General features: G+C 25.2%; 1 protein-coding gene across 2 annotated transcripts; it reads right to left on the reverse strand.

Moving 5' to 3' along the window:
* Positions 1-976: 976 nt before the first annotated feature.
* Positions 977-24,834, reverse strand: LOC127290927 (facilitated trehalose transporter Tret1-like). 2 transcript variants are annotated; one of them, XM_051319766.1, is made up of 7 exons: positions 24,222-24,834; positions 9,668-9,758; positions 6,718-7,065; positions 5,365-5,522; positions 4,704-5,162; positions 3,498-3,751; positions 979-2,922 (listed from the first exon to the last, which is right to left on the reverse strand). In XM_051319766.1, exons 2-7 carry the CDS (start codon positions 9,725-9,727, stop codon positions 2,597-2,599), a joined length of 1,605 nt encoding a protein of 534 aa, XP_051175723.1. In that variant the 5' UTR covers positions 9,728-9,758; positions 24,222-24,834; the 3' UTR covers positions 979-2,596. The 2 variants fall into 2 exon arrangements, with proteins under 2 accessions (XP_051175724.1, XP_051175723.1); XM_051319767.1 differs by lacking the exon at positions 24,222-24,834 and having other exon boundaries at positions 977-2,922; positions 9,670-9,758.
* Positions 24,835-25,060: the final 226 nt, after the last annotated feature.

Here is a 25,060-nt window from a genome sequence, read left to right on the forward strand (position 1 = left end):
ATACTCTCTAATACAGTGAAGACTTAAAAGGAAAAAAAAAGAAAATAATAATAATTAAAACTATGTATATATAATATATATACATATATATATACAAAATGGTACAAAGTTCGCTGCATTTTTAAAGAATATTTTCTTTTTTTTTTGCAAAAATAGTTTTTAACTAATAATAATAATAATAATAATAATAATAATAATAATATAAAACTTAGTCATCGAATAGTGGAAAAATAGAGCCTATTTATTTGAGAAAATGTTTTGTTTTTTTTTTTAGTAAAAACTAAAAACTTGATCGCCTACTCAAGTAAATTAAAATTACATAGAAAGAAAACAATTAAATAAATAGAAAGCGAAAAACAAAATTTGCTCTCTTAGAAAAGTAACATTAAAAAAAAAAAAAAAAATTCACAAATTTTAAACTTATTGATTTTTAAAAAATAGAGCAAAAACAAAAATTTTTTAAAATAAGCAAATACGCTGAAAATTATGGAATATATCTATAGATAAAATAATAAAGAAAACAAAAAATATTTACAATAGAAATACTCAATTAAAAATTTACTCAATTTTAGAAAAAGCAAAAAAAAAAAATAAATAAATAAAATAAAATAAAAATTTTCGTCAAATTAAAATAAAATATTGTCCTAATGCTATTTATAAGAAAGAGAGAAAGGGAGAATGAGAGCAAGAGAGAGATATAGATAATCGAATTTTTAAAAGTAAATTTTTCTTCGATTTTCATAAAATAGAAATAATATAAATATATATATATATAATGAAATTTTATTAATTTTTGTTTGAGAATTTTCTTAAATTATCGTTTTTATTTTCGCAAAATAATAAAAAGAAATAAAAAAACAAAAAAACTGAAGATAAAATTTTTCCTTTTTTCATACATGTGTAAAAGGTTTTTTTTTTTTTTTTTGTTTTTCTTTAAAATAGGGAGAAGGATTTTCTAATAAATATTTGTTTATTTTTTTTTATAAATAAAATCACATACTTTATTTTCTGTCACGCATTTAAAAAAAATATTCAAGAAACTCATTCAATCTACAACAAAAAAAAAGAATATACATATCAATATTTTTTTTTTTTTTTGCGATATATCGCAAAAATTACAAAAAAACGCTAATTTACTCCCGACATATCGATAATCGATATATTGTCTGCAATTTTGAAAATTTTGATTTCGATACATCAGTTGCAATATCGATAATTTTTATATATCGATAAATTAAAAATCGATTTCTCGTTCTGAATATCGATTGTGAAATCGATATTTTTCATATCGATTTAATATTTGCAATATCGATGTATCGTTTGTAATATATCGATATATCCTCCAAGATATCGATAATAAAAAATCGATATATCGATTTAAAATCGATAATTTTTATATCGTTATATCATTTGCAACATCAATACATCGATAATTTTTATATAGATATATCGTTTGCAATATCGATATAACTATAATTTTTATATCGTTTGTAATATCGATATATCCTTCGAGAAATCGATAATTACGGATCGATTAATCGTTCAGAATATCGATAAAAAATAATTAATATATCGTTTGCAATATAAATAATTTTTATATCGATGTATCGATATTGCAAATGATATATCGATTTTCTGAACGATTAATCGATTTCTAATTATCGATAACTCGAAGGATATATATTATTGTAAATTATATATCGATATAAAAATTGTCGATATTGCAAATGATATATCGATTTCAATATTATCGATATATCGATATTTCAAATGATTGATCGATATAAAAATTATAGTTTTCGTAAACAATATATCGATATTCTGAACGATAAATCGATTCTTCTATTATCGATATCTCGGAGGATATATCGATATATCGATAAGTTTCATATCGATGTCTCGTTTGTAGGATCGATACTTTTAAATCAATCTATCGCTAAATTAAAATCGTCATAAAAAAAGTCAAATATATAAATATTTAAAATATATCGATTAAAAATATCGATATAACAATTAATAATAAAAAAATCGATATTTTAACTAAAACTATCGATATTTTAATGTAAATATTATATAATATTTTAATTGACTAATTCAGTCAAAATTTAACGAATTTGTTTTTTTTTATATTATATACTGTACATATTTACAAAAAATTTATTTACATATAAACATTATATAAATTCGTAAACTTTTATTTTCGTAGTAACGTAATCTTACGTAACTATGTAAACTTACGCATGTTTACTTAAATGTGTTAAATTTACTTAAATACCTACCGTTTGCAGGAAATACACGTATTATCGTATGTATGCGTAATTTTACGTAAAAACGTAAATATACGTTTTATTTTTACACAAGATCGTAAAATTACGTATTATTTCAAATTACGTAATTTTACGTAAAATAGTAAATAGACGTTTTGCGTAAGTTGGCAGATATACGTAATTTTTACGTAAGATCGTAAATATACGTAAATCACGCAAGTTTGTGTATATACGTAAATTTACGTAAAAGTTCGTAGACATGCGCAAATTTACGTAAAATTACGTAAACTCGTAAATAGATGTAATTTTTGAAATTGAAAAAAAAATTTTTAGAGATACAATTTTTCAACTGGTATACAACTAATTTCAAGTCTTGGAACATTATTATTTTGATAAATATTTTTAGATTGAAAATTTTTCTCCACATCATTATCGAGGGTTAAATCGAGTGAAAAATTGTCATATGCATAGACATTTGCAATCATATTTGGATATTTGTCTTCTGACATATTTTTAAAATTTTTCAGCGTCACATTTTTTGGCTCAATGACAATTGATGATTTTAATTTTGATGGGCCACTAGTGAAACCAGTTTCTATTTGATCCAAGCTACGACCACGTGTTTCGGGAAGAATTGTCATTGCAAAAACAGCACCTGTGAGAATTGAATTTTTTGTTGTTGAAATTTTTAACATAACCTATACTTAATTAAATTGAAACAATTTAATATTAACCAAAAAATTTTTTTTTTAATTTTAAATTATAATTATTTTATTTTTTAAAAATATTTAATCGAATTCATTTTTATTTTCACTTTTTTTATCCGATTAAGTTTCCCAACCCTGTTGGAATTGTGAACTAACCCTAAAATTTTGCCGTTTTTTTTTTGTTGAATATATTAACAGTCGATAATCGAGAAATCTGCATAAAAATAAAAAAACGCGGGATAATTAAAATTTTTTAATTTAATTTTTAAAAAAATTAAAAACGCGGGATATTAATTTTTTTTTTAATTATTAATTTTAAAAAAAAAATTTTTAACGCGGGAAAATTCAATTTTTTAAATTTTAAATTAAATTTAAATTTCAAAAATAATTTTTAAAAAACGTGGGGCATTTTTTTAATTTTATTTAAATAATAGATAAAAAAAATTAATATATAATTTTTTGTTTTAAATATTTTTTTTTGTCTATTTTGTTAAAATAAAAAATTTTTGTTCCTTTTTTTTACCTAGTAAACCAGCGGCGCTAAATGTCCACATTGTCGATTCAAGACCAAGAAATGAATTAACATCGGGATATGTTTTGACAGCGGCAAATGTCAAAATTTGTGCAATACTTGTCGTTAGTCCACCGAAAATTCCCCTTAATCGTAATGGATAAAGTTCCGAGGTCATTACCCATGGCAAGGTTAAATATCCAATCATTGAAAATCCCACGTGGCTCGCAACACAAGTCAATGGCAGCAATGAAGGTATTTCAAATCTATTATAGATACATAAAAAAATAAATTTTTTTTTTCTATACATGATTATAAATATTTTTATTTTGATAAAACACTTTTTTTTTAAATTAATTAATTTCGTTTCATTGAAATAAAAATTAATTAATTTTTAATTACAAAATAATTAAAATTAATTATAAAAATAAAAAAAATTAATGCAAATTAAATAATTTTACAACTAATTTGGTTATTAATTTTGATAACTAATTTAGTAATTAATTTGTTAATAAATTTAATAACGTGAATAATAAATTATTATTCGTGTTGAGCGGAATTTTTTTTTGAAATCGTGCGGGTTAAGCAACGTGACGCTTGGCTAGTAATCGGGATGGTGTCCCAAATGGCGTTACTACATTTTTTGTTGCTAAATTTTTAGATAAATGTATTTTTTCTTTTTATTATAGTATTTTAGGGTAAAAAATATTTTTGCGAATAAAGTATTTTAGCACAAAATAGATTTTTTTCGAGAATAGAAATTTTTTGGATGAAAAGTTTCTTTCACTATAAAAATTTAAGTTTTAAAAAGTATTTTTTACTAAAAAGTTTCGTGCAAAAAAGTATTTTTTATTGAAAAAGTATTTAGGAAAAAAAGTATTTTTTTTATTGAAAAAGTATTTAGGAAAAAAGTATTTTTTATTGAGAAAAGTATTTTTTATTGAAAAAGTATTTAGAAAAAAAAGTATTTTTTTTATTGAAAAAGTATTTAGGAAAAAAGTATTTTTTATTGAAAAAGTATTTAGGAAAAAAGTATTTTGTGGTAAAATCATTATTCTTTGAATTATTTTGCTTTACTATGACAAAAATTTTTTTTTTTTTTAATTGTGCGGGTTAAGCAACGTAACGCTTGGCGAGTAATAATGATGGGTGTCCCTAGTGGCGTGACCAATTTTTTTTTCACCCCCCCCCCTCCCTTCTGCCGCTACCCTAACTCACCTCACTGATAAGGCAACACCAAGTGCAGAAACCGCCATTCCAAGACCACTAATTGATGCCAATGTTTTACGTCCTAAATTTCGTGACAATGCAGCGCCAACAATTGACGCCAATAAACGTACAGCGCCAATTCCCACACTACCTAAATATTCATCAATACTAACGCCAATATCCTTGAGTACTGAGACAGCGTAAAATAATATAATATAAATTCCACAAAATTGTTGTATCGCAAAAAATAAGAATAATATTAAAAATGGTTTCCAAATTTTTGAATATTCCCCCTTTGAATTGAAAAGATTTTTTTCATTCAATTCCAATTTTGAATTTAATGACGCCGATAATTCATTATGTTCAATGTCTGTTGATAAACCGGGACCACGTAGCCATAAAAGTGCATCTTTTGCCTCTTCAATTCGACCCCTTGCCGCTAACCATGCTGGTGTTTCGGGCAAAATTCTGTAAAAGAAAAAAAAAAATTTTAGCCTTTAAAAATTTTATTAATTAAATAAAAAAAATTTTTTAATTTGTTTAAAAAAATTTAATATTATTAATTAAATATATATTTTATATATATATTTATATATTTATATATATATATATATATATATATATATATATATATATATATATATATAAAGACAATTAATTAGGAATTTACCTGGTTAAAGCTAATGAAAAAATTGCTGGGGCAACACTAATGGCTGCTGTATTTTGCCATGATGTCATGGCCCCTAAACTATAAGCTATTAATACACCAAAAGAAACCATAACTGGCCCTAAACTGGCAAGCCAGGCTCGTTGATGTGGTGCAGCAACCTGTTAAGAAAAAATTTTTTTTAATACAAAAAAGTATTTTTAGCGAAAAACTATTTATTTTTTTGCAAAAATTATTCCCTAAAAAAACAAAAAAAAAATATTTTTATCCCAACTCTATTTTAGAAACAAGTATTTTTGTCAAAGAGTATTTTTTTGACTAAAAGTATTTTTGGCAAAAAATATTTTTTGACTAAAAGTATTTTTGGCAAAAAGTATTTTTTTGACTAAAAGTATTTTTGACTACTAATATTTTGGGCTGATTGTATTTTTTTTACTAAAAGTATTTTTGGCAAAAAGTATTTTTTGATTAAAAGTATTTTTGACTACTATTATTTTGGGCTAAATGTATTTTTTTACTAAAAGTATTTTTGGCAAAAAGTATTTTTTCAAAAAAAAGTATTTTTGGCAAAAAGTATTTTTGACTACTAATATTTTGGGCTAAATGTATTTTTTTTACTAAAAGTATTTTTGGCAAAAAGTATTTTTTGATTAAAAGTATTTTTGACTACTATTATTTTGGGCTAAATGTATTTTTTTGACTAAAAGTATTTTTAGTTATTACTATTTGTGGCTTAAAGTATTTGTGGCTAAAAGTATTTTTAAGTAAAAGTATTTTTGGCTAAAAATATTTTTAAGCAAAAGTATCTTTGGCTAAAACTATTTTCTTTTAGTAAAAAATATTTTTGGAAAAAAATATTTTTTTGTAAATAGAATTTTTGGCGTAAAGTATTTTCTTTTAGTAAAAAGTACTTTCAGTAAGAAAGGATTTTATCAAAAAGTGTTTTTAGTAAAAATAAATTTTAGCAGAAAATAATTTTAGTGAGAATTATTTTTAACAAAAAAGAATTTATTTCGAAATATTTTTAGTTAAAAGTATTTTTTTTCACTACAATTTATTTTTAGTAAAAATATTTTTTTGATTGTAGAAAGTATTTTTTTTTAAATAAAATTTAGTTTATTGTAATACAAAATTTTTTTTTAGTTTAAAAAAGTATTATTTTAGTAAAATTTATATTTTGTGCCAAATTATTTTCTATTTAAAAATATTTTTTTGTTAAAAAATATTTTTTCCTGTTTTAAAAAAATACTTTTTATTTTTTTCAAAAAAAATACTTTTCTATTTTTTCACAGAAAATACTTTTTCCAAATTCCATTTGATTTGGTATTTTTTTTTTTTTTTGCAAATTATACAAACCTCACTAACGTAGAGATAAAGTCCATTTGCCATTCCAGTGCCAATTCCACTGACAATTCGGCCTGCGTACAATAATGGCACATTTGTGGAGAATGCAATAATTAACCAACCGGCAATATGTGGCAATGTTGCCAATGCAATTGCTGATCTTCTACCGAAAAATTCAGCCATAACCCCAGCAAATAATGCGCCAACTGGATTTGAAATAACACCCAATGACGCAATCCATGAACATTCTGATACAGTGGCAAAATTTGTGTCCAATAATTTTGGTATTAAAATTGCACTAAATCCCTGCGATAGACCCACGGAAATTTGTCCCGAGTGCGCTGCCAGTCCAGCAATTATCTTTTGTGCAAAAAAGGAAAAATTTTTTTTTTATATTTTCTAGTTAAAAAGTATTTTTTTAGACAGAGTAATTTTAAGCCAAAATTATTTTCGTGTAATTAGTATTTTTTAAGCCAAAAGTATTTTTTAAGTAATTAGTATTTTTCAGCCAACAGTATTTTTGAGTAATTAGCATTTTTTAGAAAAAAAGTATTTTTGGCAATTAATATTTTTGGCCAAAAGTAAATTTGTCTACTTATATTTTTGGATAATAGCATTTTAGACTGAAAGTATTTTTGGCTAAAAGTATTTTTGTCTAATAGTATTTATGACTGAAAGTATTTTTGCCTAATTATATTTTTGACTAAAAGTATTTTTAGGCTACTAATATTTTTAGCTTAAAGTATTTTTTGACTGAAAGTAATTTTGAATAAAAGTATTTTTGGCTACTAATATTTTTGAATAATAGTATTTTTGACTGAAAGTATTTTTGGCTAAAAGTATTTTTTGACTAATAGTATTTTTGGCTAAAAGTATTTTTGGGCTACTAATATTTTTGGCTAAAAGTATTTTTTCACTAAAAGTATTTTTGGCTAAACGAATTTTTGACTAAAAGTATTTTTGGATAATAGTATTTTTGACTGAAAGTATTTTTGGCTTAAAGTATTTTTTGACTAATAGTATTTTTGGCTAAAAGTAATTTTGGCTAATAGTATTTATGACTGAAAGTATTTTTGACTAAAAGTATTTTTAAGCTACTAATATTTTTAGCTTAAAGTATTTTTCTACTAAAAGTAATTTTAAATGAAAGTATTTTTGGTTACTAATATTTTTTGCCAAAAGTAATTTTGGCTACTAATATTTTTGGATAATAGTATTTTTGACTGAAAGTATTTTTGGCTTAAAGTATTTTTTGAATAATAGTATTTTTAGATAATAGTATTTATGACTGAAAGTATTTTTGCCTAATTGTATTTTTGGCTAAAAGTATTTTTGGGCTACTAATATTTTTGTCCACTAATATTTTTGGCTAAAAGTAATTTTTCACTAAAAGTATTTTTGGATAATATTTTTGGCTAAACGTATTTTTAACTAAAAGTATTTTTGGATAATAGTATTTTTGACTGAAAGTATTTTTGGCTAAAAGTATTTTTTGACTAATAGTATTTTTGGCTAAAAGTAATTTTGGCTAATAGTATTTATGACTGAAAGTATTTTTGACTAAAAGTATTTTTAAGCTACTAATATTTTTAGCTTAAAGTATTATTCTACTAAAAGTAATTTTAAATAAAAGTATTTTTGGTTACTAATATTTTTTGCCAAAAGTAATTTTGGCTACTAATATTTTTGGATAATAGTATTTTTGACTGAAAGTATTTTTGACTTAAAGTATTTTTTGACTAATAGTATTTTTGGCTAAAAGTATTTTTGAGCTACTAATATTTTCGGCTAAAAATATTTTTTCACTAAAAGTATTTTTGGATAATATTTTTGACTAAAAGTATTTTTGGCTACTAATAATTTTTAGCTAAAAATATTTTTGACTAAAAATACTTGTAAATATTATCTTTTTAAAAAATTAGTTAAAGAAGAGAAAGAGAGAGAAAAAGAAAAACCGTTATTCAACTTTGATAGTATTTAAAAAAAAAATTTTTTTTTAATTCTCGTTATCCCAAGGTCATATTGATCGATTGATCGATCTCGAGAAAAAGAGAGAGAGAGAGAGAGAGAGGAGAGTTAAACGTTTTTCTATAAAGTTTTGTTTAATTTATGCTGTGTGGTCGACAATTATCTTTGTCCATCGTTTCTTCTGTAACAATCGTTTCCCTTTTCCATGTATATATATATATATATATATATATATATATTCAATATTTTGAAGGACAAAGTTTGTTGCAAATTGCAAATTAAAATTTGTATAATGGATAATATTTGTCTGACGAAGAGAAATATTCACTTCATTTATAATACTCTCCTCTTATCGAACGATTAAAATCGATTGGTTTGATCGTTTGCCATTCACTCTCTCAAAAAAACATTGATTGGTTTTCGTTTCTCTTGTTTTTTTTTTTTATTTTTATTTATATTTTTATCTCATTCATAATTTTTATTTTATACACCAATTTCACTCTTTCTCTCTTTCTACTCAATTAACATAATTTCTGTTTCTACCAAAATAAAACTCGTTTCACTTTTTACAAAAAAATTTTATTTTAAAATTAAGGAAAAAAAATTATTATTTTGTTTTATTAATAAAATTACTTTTTCTTTTTTATAAAAATAAAAAATTTTAAATATATAATTTTTTTTATAAAATATAAAATAATAATAATAAAAATTGAAAAGGAGAAAAAATTTTAAATTATTTTTTTTTTTCAAGCAAAAAACATTTTTTTTATTTTATTAATAAAATTACTTTTTTTTATAAAAATAAAAAATTTTAAATACAAAATTTTTTTTATTAAATATAAAATAATAAAATGATAATAATGAAAATTAAAAATGAAAAAAAATTGTTTTAATTATTTTTTTAACGATAAAAATTATTATTATTATTATTATTATTATTATTATTGTTATTGACTTATAAATTATTATTAATAATAATTAAAATTCTCCTTACACCTTTCGAGTCTTCAGTTCGAAAAAGTTTCCACCAGAATTTTAGTTTTTTTATCACCATTTTTTCTCGAAACTCTTCTTTTGCTCCTCACCTATTAAGAAGACAATTAGAAATTAATTACTTACTTAATAAACATAAAATAATAAAGAAAAAAAATTCTGGAAAAAATATATATCTATAGAGTTTGACGTATATGAACAAGAAATATTTTTTTAATCATTTAAAAGTCGTCATTAAATTTTTTATTATTATTATTATTTTTTTTTTTTTTGATAAGGAATAAAATTAAAATTTTTTATATTTTTTACAAAAAGAAAGTGAATTTTTAGAAATAATTAAACTAAATTAAAAAAAAATTAATTAACCGTTGTAATAATAATTAAAAAATAATGACTAATATTGATATAAAAAATTATTAAAATTATTATAATTAATTAAATTCTTTTCGAATAATTAGTATTTTTTAGCTAAAATATTTTGAAGTAAAAAGTATTTTTGGCTAAAGAAATATTTCTGAATAAAAGTATATTTGGTTAATAATATTTTTAGCTGAAAGTATTTTTGACTAAAAGTATTTTTGACTAAAAGTATTATTAGCTAAAAGTATTTTTGGCTCATAATACTTTTTGACTAAAAGTATTTTTGGCTAATAATATTTGTGACTAAAAGTATTTTTGGTTACGAATATTTCTGACTAAAAGTATTTTTGACTAAAAGTATTTTTGGCTAATAATACTTTTTGACTAAAAGTATTTTTGGATAATAATACTTTTTGACTAAAAGTATTTTTAGCTAAATAAATTATTGACTAAAAGTATTTTTAACTAATATTTTTGGCCAGAAGTAATTTTGACTAAAAGTATTTTTGGTTACTAATATTTCTGACTAAAAGTATTTTTGACTAAAAGTATTTTTGGGCTAATAATACTTTTTGACTAAAAGTATTTTTGGGCTAATAATACTTTTTGACTAAAAGTATTTTTGGGCTAATAATACTTTTTGACTAAAAGTATTTTTGACTGAAAGTATTTTTAGCTAAAAGAATTATTGACTAAAAGTATTTTTAACTAATATTTTTGGCCAGAAATAATTTTGACTAAAAGTATTTTTGGCTACTGATATTTTTGACTAAAAGTATTTTTAGTTACTAATATTTTTGACTAAAAGTATTTTTGGTTACTAATATTTTGGGCCAAAAGTATTTTTTGACTAAAAGTATTTTTAGCTAATAAAATTACATTTATTTTTTTCCTATTTTTAATTAACTATGTATTTAAACAAAAATTTAATCCGTTTGTAATAATAATAATAATGACTAATAATAATACCATTTTAATAATAATAATAATAATAATAATAATAATAATAATAATTAATTAGAGAATTTAATTATTCGAAAAATAATTTCTAAATAAAAAATAATTCTCATTCATTAAATCTCTAATAATTATGCGATTATTATATTCACACGGGAAGTAATTTTTTGCTTTATCAATTAATACAAATATTTAAAGAATATAATCTTTGTCTTCTGACACAGTAAGAATTTGCAAATATAAATTTTTAAATCTCAATATTATTCTTCTGACCCAATTTTTTTTTTTTTTTTTTTTTTTTTTTTTGACGTCACCTAAAAATGTACCTACCAATATTTTTTTTATCAAAATATTTTTTGTAAAAAGTATTTTTCGATAAAAAAGTATTGTTGAGAAAAAATTTTTTCTTATCCAAACAGTATTTTTCAATGTAATGTATTTTTGTAAATTTTTTTTTTTTGAAATTATAGTATTTTTGAAAAAAAAGTAATTTTAAGTAAAAAACATTTTTTGATAGAAAGTATTTTTTGAATGGAAAAGTATTTTTGAGTAGAAATTAATTTTTTTTAAATATATTTTTAAGTAAAAATTACCTTTTTCTAAACGTATTTTTTAGTGGAAATTACTTTTTTAAAAAGTATTGTTTAGTAGAAATTACTTTTTTCAAAAAGTATTTTTTTTATCTTTCATTTCCCTATTTTTTGAGTGAATAATAAATGTCATTTAGAAATCAGAATCTAAAGCATTAATATAATGATTAAATCATTCAAGTGTAAAATTTCTTCTTGACATTTCAATTTTCAGAGTAAATACATTTTTCTTTTTAATTTCTTACATCATTGAATATTGCAAAATTAGAAAACAAGTCGAATTTTTTGTCAATTTGCTCAACTTTTTTTGTTAAAAAAAAATAAATATATATAACAATTTTAAAAAAAAATAAAATTTAAAAGAAAAATTACTTTTTTTAACAAATTAACAATTTTTTTATACAAAAGATTAACAAAATAAACAATATTTTTGAATTTAAAAAGTTTTACTGACTTCTAATTTTTTTTTTTTTTTTGCAGTGTCACGTCACCGTAACTTTTATATTCAAAATTGTAAGAATTCTTTTTTTTTTTTTAAATCAATACTAAGCTGAATGTCTGCGACTAACACCCGTGTTTTTGTTACGCATCTAAAATACCTTTCACTTAATTGTAAACTCCCGCCCCTTTGTCGCGTGGCCAAACATCTTTTCTTTTATGTATAAAGACCCTTGCGTTTTGTATCGTTCTACGTTCACATATTGTATTTCTAAAAATATACAATTAGAAGCGAGAAACTCAGTATTACCTTAAAAGGGCATAAATGAGTGTCCCTTTCTAACAGCTACGATTCACCACGTAGACTTTCTCTTTCTAAATTCTATAATATAATCAGATATACCACCCCTGTAGTGTTTCTCGCTTACACCTGCGATTTCATCGCAGTGGTGTGCTCTTTCTAAATTCTGTAATTTAATCACAAAAACCCTCGTTGTGGATAATAAAAAAGAAAGAGATAGTCTTAGCAATGCAAGCCAATGGAATCATATAGTCTCCCTTATGAAAAACTTGATATAAAAGGGCTACTTTTTTACGGAGAGTTCAGTTCAGAAATTACCACCGATACCGTCAGTTCGAAACTTCACCTCATCTACGTTATTTCTACTCGTCATTTTTTGGATATCAGTGCCAGTTCATAGTGCTTATTACGGAATCTAGTCATTTGGACGATTTCTATAACGAGTAAATTCTAGTCAAGTCCCGTAAAATTCTACACAAAAGGAGTACTCATCTACCTAAGGACCTGTAATTTTCCATATAATTGGAAAATAACCATCTTTCCTTTTTGTGGAGGAATCTCATTGTGGGTCTTCGTCACGGCAATTCCGAACTCCGGACCTGTGGTCATTACCTAGGCCCGTCAACCTTCCTGAGGCATATAAATCTTTCTGGCACCAGCCTTTTATCCTGCCTAAACAGAAGACACCGCAGTGTCCTATTCATACATCTACTTCTAATTTTAAAGGTAAGTGTTTTTATATTTTCACCCCAATTTTCCTACATTTCTCGTAACTCTGAAGTAACCCTTGGATTCCTTGTTTCAGTGGAATGCTGAACTCTTTTCCTTGGATTGGTTGCTTCGAGATTCTCTCTCTCATAAGAACAAAATTTCTCTTAAGTGTTTGTCATAAATAAAGTATAACATTAACATTAAAAATCTCTATTCTCTTTCTTTCCTGTACCCTTAGCTCAGAGCCTTCTGCTCTGTAAATGAAACAGGAATTTACTGAATCACCGAGCGGCCATAAATAAAATAAAATATTATTTCTAAAGTTATTTCTTATTTTTGAGACGTAACAGAGGAAATATAATTTTTGGTGCATCGGCCGCTGTGAACAGGAAAGAGAATATAAATTTAAAAATTTATGCACTCAAAATATAATTTTTGATGCATCGACCACTGTGAACAAGAAAGAGAATATAAATTTAAAATTTATAATTTTTAGTGCATTTTCCCTTGTGATCATGAAAAAGAAATTAAATTCATATTTTTCTTAAATACCTTATGAGAGAGAAGAAAAAATTCTTGAACCAACAAGTCCAAAATTCCTTTAATTCCTACTTACATAAAACACAAGTGATAATTCTATAAGTGAAAATCGATCCAAAAGTGAAAGCAGTCAAATATTTGTGATTAATTCAAATATGCAAAATTCTAATTAAACTTTATGTCTGAGAAAAATGATCCCATTTTTAACCCAACACCTGATCGTTGTCTTAGAAGTCATACTAAAGCCGGAAATTTAGAAACTCGTCCAAAAGTTGTTCATTCTCCCCCTATTAAAACTCAATCATTCGATTCAAAAATTTCCGAAAACGATAGTACTTTAAAAATTAGCACAGAAATAGAGAGTGAACAAACATTTAATGCTTTTGAAAATAATCTTCTTGAACTAAAATCAAAACATTCATCTACACCAAACAAAGAATCTTTTATTTCAATATTAGAGAAATCAGTAAAAATGTCTCTCCCAAATAATCAACAAGTATCTCTTCGCGACGCGTTAGAATTAGTGCCTGTGTTCGATGGAAAAAATATTCCAGTAGTTTCATTTATAGAAGGTTGCCATGAAGCAAAATTAATGTTGCCAGATTCACCCCAAGTGGAGGAAAATTTAGTAAAATTAATTCGTGGAAAGTTAATAGGAGAAGTTAGAAAATCAATATCGGGAAATATTTTTAAAACAATTTTGGAGTTGGAAGCTCATTTAAAGAAGATATATTTACCAAATAAAAGTATCTATCAATTGCAAGGAGAGTTAGGAAATATTTTTATGAAGGAAAATGAAAGTGTCATATCGTATGCGAATCGAGTAAAAGAATTATCGGATCAGATTTTTGACTCATACAGATTATCGAGTAAAGACGGTAAATTATCCGAAACGATGTTAAAAAATTTAGAAGTAGATATAATATCCTGTTTTCGTCGAGGGCTACGTCCAGAATTAGAGATTCGAATTCCAGATTGCATAACTTTAAAAGAAACAACAAACAAAGCATTAGAGGCAGAACGAAAATTAAATGCGGTTGTAGAGCTTAGAAAAGAAAATTCTTGTAGGCCAAATAATGCAAAAATTACATTTGCTAGTACAGATATAGTAGTATGTCAAAATTGTAATGTAGAAGGACATACTTCACGCACTTGTCGTAGGTCAGAAAAAAATCAATACTCAACACAGCATAGGTACCAGCGCTCCGTATTCCGCATGAAGCAGAGACCACCTGTCTATTATCTAAGAAGAGGGATGTCCCCCTCGTTTAGTGAACAAAAGCATTCCCCTTTACAATTACGATTCTCGGGTTTTCCCCAAAATTTACATAATAGAACAAACTCACAATTTCCAAATAAAAATGATTTTCGTACTAATCAACAAAATAGATTTTTTAATGTTACTTGTAAATATTGCAAAAATCGTGGGCATGTTATTAAAAATTGCAGAAAAAGAGAATATAATAATTATAATCAAGGTCAACAGAATCGATCATCCACATTAATGAACCAGGGAAACGAATAATACCTTCCCATGTCGGGTACGATGGGACAGGTGCTAACAGAAAAAGCGTGCCTAAAAAGCAAATATCTGAACATTTAGAAACCATTCAAATCAATTGTACTAAAGGAAATATGATACCATCTATTTATGTTAATACAATTTCTAAACCACTTCATTTAATGATTGATACAGGAGCAGGATTAAATCTTTTAAAAGAAAAAATGCTTGATTCCACAATGACTTTAAATAAATTTAAAAAAATACAACTTACAGGTATTAATGAACACCCTGTACACACACTAGGTCAAACAAAATTAAATATCTTTGGTTATCCAACAACTTTTAACATAATACCTAATGAAGTTCCCATAGAAGAAGATGGAGTTTTAGGATCAGAATATTTTACAGATAATAATGTCAAAATTAATTATGCTGAAAAATGTTTAGAAGTCAAAGGAAAAATGTTCTATTTCGCATCAAGAAATTTTATTACTCTCCCACCTCGATCAATATCTGACATATTTTTATTTGTTAAAAATTCTAATTTAAAAGAAGGATATGTTCCACTTTTAAATACTGAACCTGGAGTTTACATAGGAAACGCTATAGTCACAAATAATAATGGTAAAGCATACGTAAAAGCAGCAAATACTCTATCAAATTCAGTAAAAATACAAATTCCGAAAGTAATTTTACAAGAATATGACGAAGTTTTTAATAACTCATCTGACACAAATCAAATTAAAAATAATAAAATAAATATTGAAAATAACACCGCGGAAAAATTATTTGACAATTTTGTATATTCAGAAACCTTGTGCGATAAGCAATTTGGATTTTATAATATTACGGGTAAAGAAAGAATTGAAAAAATATTAGATTCACTTCGTTTAGATCATTTAAAACCAGATGAATTAAAACATGTAGAAGCATTAATCGCGGAATATTGTGAAAGATTTCATTTACCAGGTGAATATTTAACAGCTACCAATGTTCTCCAACATAACATCCCTACTAAAGATGACGAACCAGTATTCACGCGACAATACAGATTTCCCCCAGTGCATAAAGAAGAACTTTTAAGACAAACAAGTGAACTCTTAAAAAATAAAATAATCAAACCTTCTCAATCCCCATATAATACACCAGTATGGATCGTGCCTAAAAAAAATGACAGTCATGGAAATAAAAAATGGCGAATGGTATTAGACTTTCGCAAATTAAATGAAAAAACAATAACCGACTTTTTTCCGCTACCGAATATAAACGAAGTGCTCGAGACCCTTGGAAATGCGCAATACTTCTCTGTGTTTGACTTAGCTTCCGGTTTTCATCAAATTAAAATGAGTCCAAAAGATTCTCACAAAACAGCCTTCTCAACCCCATATGGTCACTATGAATTTGACCGTATGCCTTTCGGTTTAAAGAACGCGCCAAGTTGTTTTCAAAGATTAATGAATTGTTGTCTATCCGGTCTTATAGGTACAGATCTATTTGTATATCTCGATGACGTAGTAATTTTTGCAAATTCTCTTGAAGAACATCAACAAAAATTTGATAATTTTATGTCTCGTTTATGTAACGCGAATTTAAAATTACAACCAGATAAATGCGAATTTCTCAGACCCGAAGTAGTTTATCTTGGACACATAATTGATAAAAATGGAGTCCGACCTGATCCGAAAAAGATAATTGCTGTTAAAAATTTTCCAGTTCCCAAAAACGTAAAAAATATAAAACAATTCTTAGGTCTTGCCGGTTATTATCGAAGATTCATTAATAATTTTTCTAAAAAATCTGGACCTTTAACACAACTTTTGAAAAAGGACGTAACTTTTCAATGGACAGATAAACAACAAGTAGCTTTCGAAATTTTAAAAAATGAACTTTGCGAAGAACCACTCCTACAAAGACCAGATTTTGAAAAACCTTTTATACTTACAACTGATGCATCTGGGTATGCTATTGGCGGCATATTATCACAAGGCGAAATTGGTAAAGATAAGCCCATTGCTTATGCGTCAAGATCTTTAAACGAACATGAAGTAAAATATGACACTTATAATAAAGAGGCCCTCGCAATTGTATATTGTGTTTTACATTTTAGACATTTTCTCTATGGTAGGAGATTTAAAATTGTTACAGATCATAAACCATTATTATGGTTTCAAAAATCAAGCGATCCTTGTTCTCGCGTAACAAGATGGAAATTAAAATTAGCAGAATACGATTTCGAGATATTATACAAGGCAGGAAAAATGAATGTTAATGCGGATGCATTATCCCGAAATCCAGTAACTTATGTGAAAAAGTTTGATCGCTGCATTCCAGAATACGAAGAAGAAGAAAAAGAAGAATATGATGAAGAAGAAGAGGACAATGAAGAAAATAAAAATTCAGAACAAATCGAAGATGATGGTGTTTATTGTAATGAAGAATTTACTGACAAAATAAATGTTGAAAGCGTATCTACAAATAATGAATTAAATCTTGTTAAAAAAATAATAAGTCTGATATATGAGAGTACGAAAAATAAAAAAGTTAAAAATCTTTGTGAAAAAATTAATAATGAAGACTATCCGATAAATCTTGAAAGTGATAAATGTATTGCAGTGATGACTAGAAGAAAATCAAAGAAATTAAGAGAAGAAGCTACTAGTTCCAAGAATTTAAAAGAAAAAGTGCAACGTTCGTGTCAAAAATCAAGTGAAAAAGTGCAAAATTCAAGTGAAGAAATAAAAAATTCTAAATCAAAGAAACCTAATTCTAGTAATAAAATTGACGAAATTAAATCAAGGCGAAGTGAAATCAGTGTGCGAAATTCGAAAAATGTGAAAAATACAAAATCTATTCAAAGTCCGCGAAATCAAGAAATTATTCAAAAATCCGTTCGAAATCTTAGAAATCGCGAAAATTTGCAAAAAATAAATTATAATGAAGATTTAGTGACTGATGAGGATGAAAATTTCATCAAAAGAAAAAGAAGTAGGCCTAAAGGATCAATTTCTAAACAAAAAACGCGTAAAATTAGTGAAGATAACGAGTGCGAAAGTGAAGATTCGGAAGAAAATTCAGATCCAGAATATATTAAACAAAATCAATTGTATCAACCTTTTAGTGCGGAAGAATATGTAAGTTCAAGTGATGATAGTGTTGAAGATTTTCCTCATGAAGAAATTATTGAAGATAGTGCGAAATCGAAAAGTAAAGAATATATAGAAGAAGAATACGATAGTGATTCTGACGATTTAGAGGAAATATATTTTCCTAATGAAATTTCAAATTCAAAACAAACTCAAAGAAAAATCAATAATGAGCATGAATGTCAACGCCCTCCTGCTGAGCCCCCTCCTGAGTTCCCCCTCGACCCTTTTCTAAACGAACAAAACGTGGGTGAATTAGAAAAATCAATTGATGGACCCTTATGTACTAATGTAGTGGAATGTAAAGACCAGTTAAGAATGCGGAAAGATAATTATGCGTACTTTTTATCTACAACAGGTGTCCCTTTAGATAATGGTTCTCGAAGTCTAAATAAACAAAATGAACTTCCTCAATTCAAAAATTTGTTAATTAATGAAGCTAAAGAAATTAAAAAAGGAAATTTTTTACACATTGCTTTACCAATTACTACAGAATCAAGTGAAAGTCTTACTCAAATAACAAATAATATCAAATTAACAATTGAATCATTTAAAAATTTAACAGAAAAATTAAAATTAAAATCAGTTAGTATTGCAAAAACAACAGTCATTAATCACGTAAATTGGCAAGATATCGAATTAATTCTTAAAGAAACTTTTCAAGATTCTTGTACTAAAGTTATAATTTGTAAAGGTTATGTTCAATATGCAACAAATGAACAAAGACAAATTTTGATTGAAGAAGCACATTCCTCTGCTATAGGCGGTCACAAGGGAGTTACGAAAACCTATAATAGAATTCGGCAAAAATATTTTTGGGAAAATATGAAATTAGATATTCAGAAATATATTCAAGCATGTTTACAATGTCAGTTGAAAAAGTTAGTTCGAGTAAAAACTAAAAACCCAATGGTTATTACTGATACACCAGGAACCGCGTTCGAAAAAATTTCAATGGATATAGTAGGACCTTTGCCAGCAACAGAATCTGGAAATGAATGCATTTTAACTATACAAGACTGCTTAACAAAATATTCTGTAGCAGTACCTTTACCAAATCAGCAGGCTAGTACAATTGCAGATGCTTTTGTAAAGAAATTCATTTGTACTTTTGGCTCTCCAAAAGGCGTTTTAACAGACCAAGGTACAAATTTTTTGAGCAATCTTATGAAGCGATTAGCAAAACGATTTCGTATTCGACAATTTAAAACTACTTCTTTTCACCCTCAATCAAATGGTTCATTAGAAAGATCGCATCATGTATTAGCAGAATATCTTAAACAATTCATCAATAAAAATACTCAATGGGATGATTTATTAGAATTAGCTATGTTTTCTTATAATACAAGCGTCCACGAAGGTACTAAATGTACACCCTATGAGTTAGTTTTCGGTAGATTACCAAGATTACCTTCAAGTTTACCACTTTTTGAAGAAGAAAAACTCGAGACCTATGATGACTATTTAGTAAAATTAGTTACAAAATTACATGATATTCAATCTCTCGCGCAGAAAAATTTAATTGAATCTAAAGAAAAATCAAAAACTTACTATGATCGCAAAGCTAACCCTCAAAATTTTAAAATCGGAGATAGTGTATTTTTATTACAAGGTCCCAAACCGAAAAAATTAGGTAATCAATATACAGGACCACATGAAGTGTTAGAAATATTGAGTAAAGGAAACATAAAAATTAAAATAAATAAATCACCAAAAATTGTACACATTAACAGACTTCGCTTATCTCATATTCATCATGCTAACTAAAATTAATTTAAACATTTAAATAAAATATAACAAGAATAGTGAATTAATTCAAATCTTAATACACATCCTTCAATATATTCACTAAATACACATAAACAAAACAATTTGCTTTTGCAACATTATTGTTTGCTCTTATAATTATAATTCTCCATTAATACAATTAACTTTTTATTAAAGTAAATAATCCAGTTTTTGCATATTCGAAAGCATTAAAATACGAATAAAAAAAGGCATTGTCAGCAACAAAATAAATAAATATTATAAAAAAATATATATAATTATCTGTAATAAATACAGATGACTCGAATTTTATATTGAACAACTGGAGTATTTTCTTAAGCATACATTTTAATTTTTAGATATAATAAAAAGAGACATTAAATAATTGATAATAATATAGAGATATTTCTGTTTCAGGTGATTAAAATATATTATGGACATTCATTATATTAATATTTGCTATTTTTCTTCCAGGATATATTTTATTATTATAAAATTTACTTATTTTTCTTTTAAATATTTCTTATAAGAAATTTGTATATTAATAATTTTTTTTTCCCAAACTCAAATATTCAAAAATAAAAAAAAAATCAATTTTAAAAATTTTTAAACTTCATTTTCTTGAAGTTCGTATCAATACCGAAATTTGATTACCACAATGTGACACGAAATTTTGAGATCTAAAACATGTAAATCGAGATTGAAATTTTTTTTTTCTTCCAAATTCAAAATATTCGAAAATTTATATAAAAAATGCCAGATAAAATCGTAAATATCTCATAAACTATAAGCCTAATTGAAAAATGTCATCGATTTCAAAAATTATTTATTTTAAAAAAAGAAGAGAAGCATGTAGTCTTGAAAATGAGAACAACGTTACCTGATAGAATCTTATATTCCTTTAGGTAATATGAACGGGCATGGTAAAAATAAATAAATTTTCCAATTCGTGTTATGAAGAATTTATCAATCGAATTTAGATTTCTAAACCAATATATCGATTACCGGAATCGAGGATTTAAGAAATAGTAATATGTCATTTAAAACATGAAATGTTTATATTGAAATCAAAAATTGAAAAAAAAATTCTAATGATAAAGATAAAAGGTAAGATTGTAACTAATGTCACAATGAGTGTGTAAATAATATGATTATAATGTATCGACACTTAGAGTAAAAAAGGAAAATTTTAATTAAACAAATGCAGCTTATCTTGTAAGAAATGTTTCGAAAAATATCATATAGCAAGAAATTGTTACAATTTAAAAAAAAAAAAAAAAAGAACGAAAATTATCCAATTAATTAATATTAAAGCCAAAATTCTTTAAATCAATGTTGTAAATTCTATTCATGTCAAAACTTCGAATGCTTCTCGTTTTTCTCTTAAAGGAGGGAGGGATGTATAAGCTTATGTAAATCTGTTTCAAAAATTATACCTGCGTTCAGAAAGGAAAATGTTAGAAATTTTTTTTCTCTGCCTTCCTCCTTTTCGTAAATATATGTGGATGAAAATCTTTAACAGAATTATATAACATTTCAAAAGTATAAATTATGTATGAAAAAAAAATAATTGAACTCTGTCATCATCAGAATGTAATCTATCCGTATGCACTATGTATTGAAAACTTATATCTTATTCTAAATTAACCAATGTGTAAAGAGCAAATAATAATAATACATCCTTAAAATCTTCTATAATACATGGTATGAGTGTCTTTATAAATATAATTAAAATTCCTTTTTATATACTACTTCTACTAATTCTGTAAGCTTTTACGAAAGTATTTCAAATTTGTATATGCTTCTATACATAAGATCCCAATCACTATGATTAAATCATTTTTAAATCATGTATGACTATTAACTCAAAAATGATAGTACGGGATATGTGTGAAAATCTTTGAAATCATTAACAATAATATTCGTATGTATTTTTCAATATATATAAACTTGTATCTTAACTTGGTGTGAATAAGGTGTGAAACTATATTATGTGTATGACGTATTTTCTCTTAGGTCTTTTAAACATCGATGTCTAAAAACTTTACATAATATAATCAAAATTGTAAGTGACATTTCCCTCAAATAACTTAACTCTTCTCAAAAACTGAATTCGTAAATTATTCAATTTCATTTTTAATTTCCGAATTTTAAAGGGGGGAGGTGTCACGTCACCGTAACTTTTATATTCAAAATTGTAAGAATTCTTTTTTTTTTTTAAATCAATACTAAGCTGAATGTCTGCGACTAACACCCGTGTTTTTGTTACGCATCTAAAATACCTTTCACTTAATTGTAAACTCCCGCCCCTTTGTCGCGTGGCCAAACATCTTTTCTTTTATGTATAAAGACCCTTGCGTTTTGTATCGTTCTACGTTCACATATTGTATTTCTAAAAATATACAATTAGAAGCGAGAAACTCAGTATTACCTTAAAAGGGCATAAATGAGTGTCCCTTTCTAACAGCTACGATTCACCACGTAGACTTTCTCTTTCTAAATTCTATAATATAATCAGATATACCACCCCTGTAGTGTTTCTCGCTTACACCTGCGATTTCATCGCAGTGGTGTGCTCTTTCTAAATTCTGTAATTTAATCACAAAAACCCTCGTTGTGGATAATAAAAAAGAAAGAGATAGTCTTAGCAATGCAAGCCAATGGAATCATATAGTCTCCCTTATGAAAAACTTGATATAAAAGGGCTACTTTTTTACGGAGAGTTCAGTTCAGAAATTACCACCGATACCGTCAGTTCGAAACTTCACCTCATCTACGTTATTTCTACTCGTCATTTTTTGGATATCAGTGCCAGTTCATAGTGCTTATTACGGAATCTAGTCATTTGGACGATTTCTATAACGAGTAAATTCTAGTCAAGTCCCGTAAAATTCTACACAAAAGGAGTACTCATCTACCTAAGGACCTGTAATTTTCCATATAATTGGAAAATAACCATCTTTCCTTTTTGTGGAGGAATCTCATTGTGGGTCTTCGTCACGGCAATTCCGAACTCCGGACCTGTGGTCATTACCTAGGCCCGTCAACCTTCCTGAGGCATATAAATCTTTCTGGCACCAGCCTTTTATCCTGCCTAAACAGAAGACACCGCAGTGTCCTATTCATACATCTACTTCTAATTTTAAAGGTAAGTGTTTTTATATTTTCACCCCAATTTTCCTACATTTCTCGTAACTCTGAAGTAACCCTTGGATTCCTTGTTTCAGTGGAATGCTGAACTCTTTTCCTTGGATTGGTTGCTTCGAGATTCTCTCTCTCATAAGAACAAAATTTCTCTTAAGTGTTTGTCATAAATAAAGTATAACATTAACATTAAAAATCTCTATTCTCTTTCTTTCCTGTACCCTTAGCTCAGAGCCTTCTGCTCTGTAAATGAAACAGGAATTTACTGAATCACCGAGCGGCCATAAATAAAATAAAATATTATTTCTAAAGTTATTTCTTATTTTTGAGACGTAACAGCAGCAAATAGTAGATATTTTTTAAAAAGTATTTTTTTAGAAAAGTATTTTTAAATAAACAGTATTTGCTGAAGGAAAAGTATTTTTACTCAAAGTATTTTTGTGTATTTTTTTTAAGTAAAAACTATTTTTGATTCGAAAGTAATTTTGAGTAATTAGTATTTTTAGCCAAAAGTATTTTTGAATATTTAGTACTTTTGAGTTGAAATTATTTTTAAGTAATTAGTATTTTTGCCGTAAATATTATCCTTATCCAAAAGTATTTTTTGAGTAATTAGTATTTTTTAACTAAAAGTATTTTCGAGACATTAGTATATTTATCTAAAAGTATTTTTGAGTCAAAAATATTTATTAAGTAATTAGTATTTTTGAGCCAAAAGTATTTTTCAGTAATTAATATTTTTCACTAAAAGTATTTTTGAGTAATTAGTATTTTTGAGCCAAAAATATATTTTTGATTTATAATTATTTTTGTATAAATAGTATTTTTGAATTCGAGAGTGTGAAAAATATTTTTACTCAAAAAGTATTTTTTAGTAAAAAAGTATTTTACTAAAAATATTTTATAAATTTGTTTGATAAATAATTTTTTTTTAAATAATTAAAATAAATAAATAATAAAAATAATTAAATAAATAAATTTGTTATAACAAAAATAAAAATAAAAAATAAAACAAAATTTACAAAAAAAAAAATTATTTTTTTTTCAAATTAATAATTTTTGACACACACATAATAAAAAAAAAGTGAAAAAAATCTTACCTTAACATTCGAGAATAATAAATCATTTACTTCCTTGAGATAATATAAATTTTTGTTTGCAATTTAGCCGATAATTAAGAAGTTTGATTAAATAATAGGATGCATTCAAATCTTGGGAAATGATTAGATAATCCAGTGGAAAAGCTGAGATCAATTTTTCCTGTTATTATTGTTCCTGCATAATAATGTACAATCGAAAAATCCATATTTGTGAACTATTCTTATCCCTTCTTTAAAATTTTTCTTTTTCTTGTATTTTTTTTTTATTTTTTTTTTCAAAATTTTTTCACCAAAATTTTAATAATTATCAAAAATTATTTTTAATTTTTTCTCTTTATTTTCCTTCATTTTCTAATTTATTGTTTTTTTCTTTTCTATTCACACACTTTACACTCACACAATAATTGTTAATTTTTTTTTTTGTTTTATTTGAACCAATTTTTCACAGAAGGGATTTTCATATTTTTTTTTATTATTGATATTTTTATTTATTTAAATTTTTTTATTTACTATTATTTATTTTTTTTTAATTATTATTTTTTATTTATTGTTTTTTTATTTAATTTAATTTTTTAATTTAATTTTTTTTTTAATTTTTTTTTATTTATTTATTCTTGTTTCTTAAAAACTTCTTATTTCGTTTTTCTTTTTAATTTTTCAAATATTTTTTATTCATTTTTTTATTGGTATTTAATATATATATTTTTTTATTGTATTACGTTCACTTTATTATTTTTTTGCTATTGTATATTATTTCCTTGATTTTTCTTTGTTTTTAATTTGTAAAAAAAAATTTATTGTTATTTTGCAAAAATTCTTTTCTGTTTTTATACACACAC

Source organism: Leptopilina boulardi, unplaced genomic scaffold, assembly GCF_019393585.1.
Source record: "Leptopilina boulardi isolate dan_hultmark-lab unplaced genomic scaffold, ZJU_Lbou_2.1 LbouV2_97, whole genome shotgun sequence".
Taxonomy (NCBI): domain Eukaryota; kingdom Metazoa; phylum Arthropoda; class Insecta; order Hymenoptera; family Figitidae; genus Leptopilina; species Leptopilina boulardi.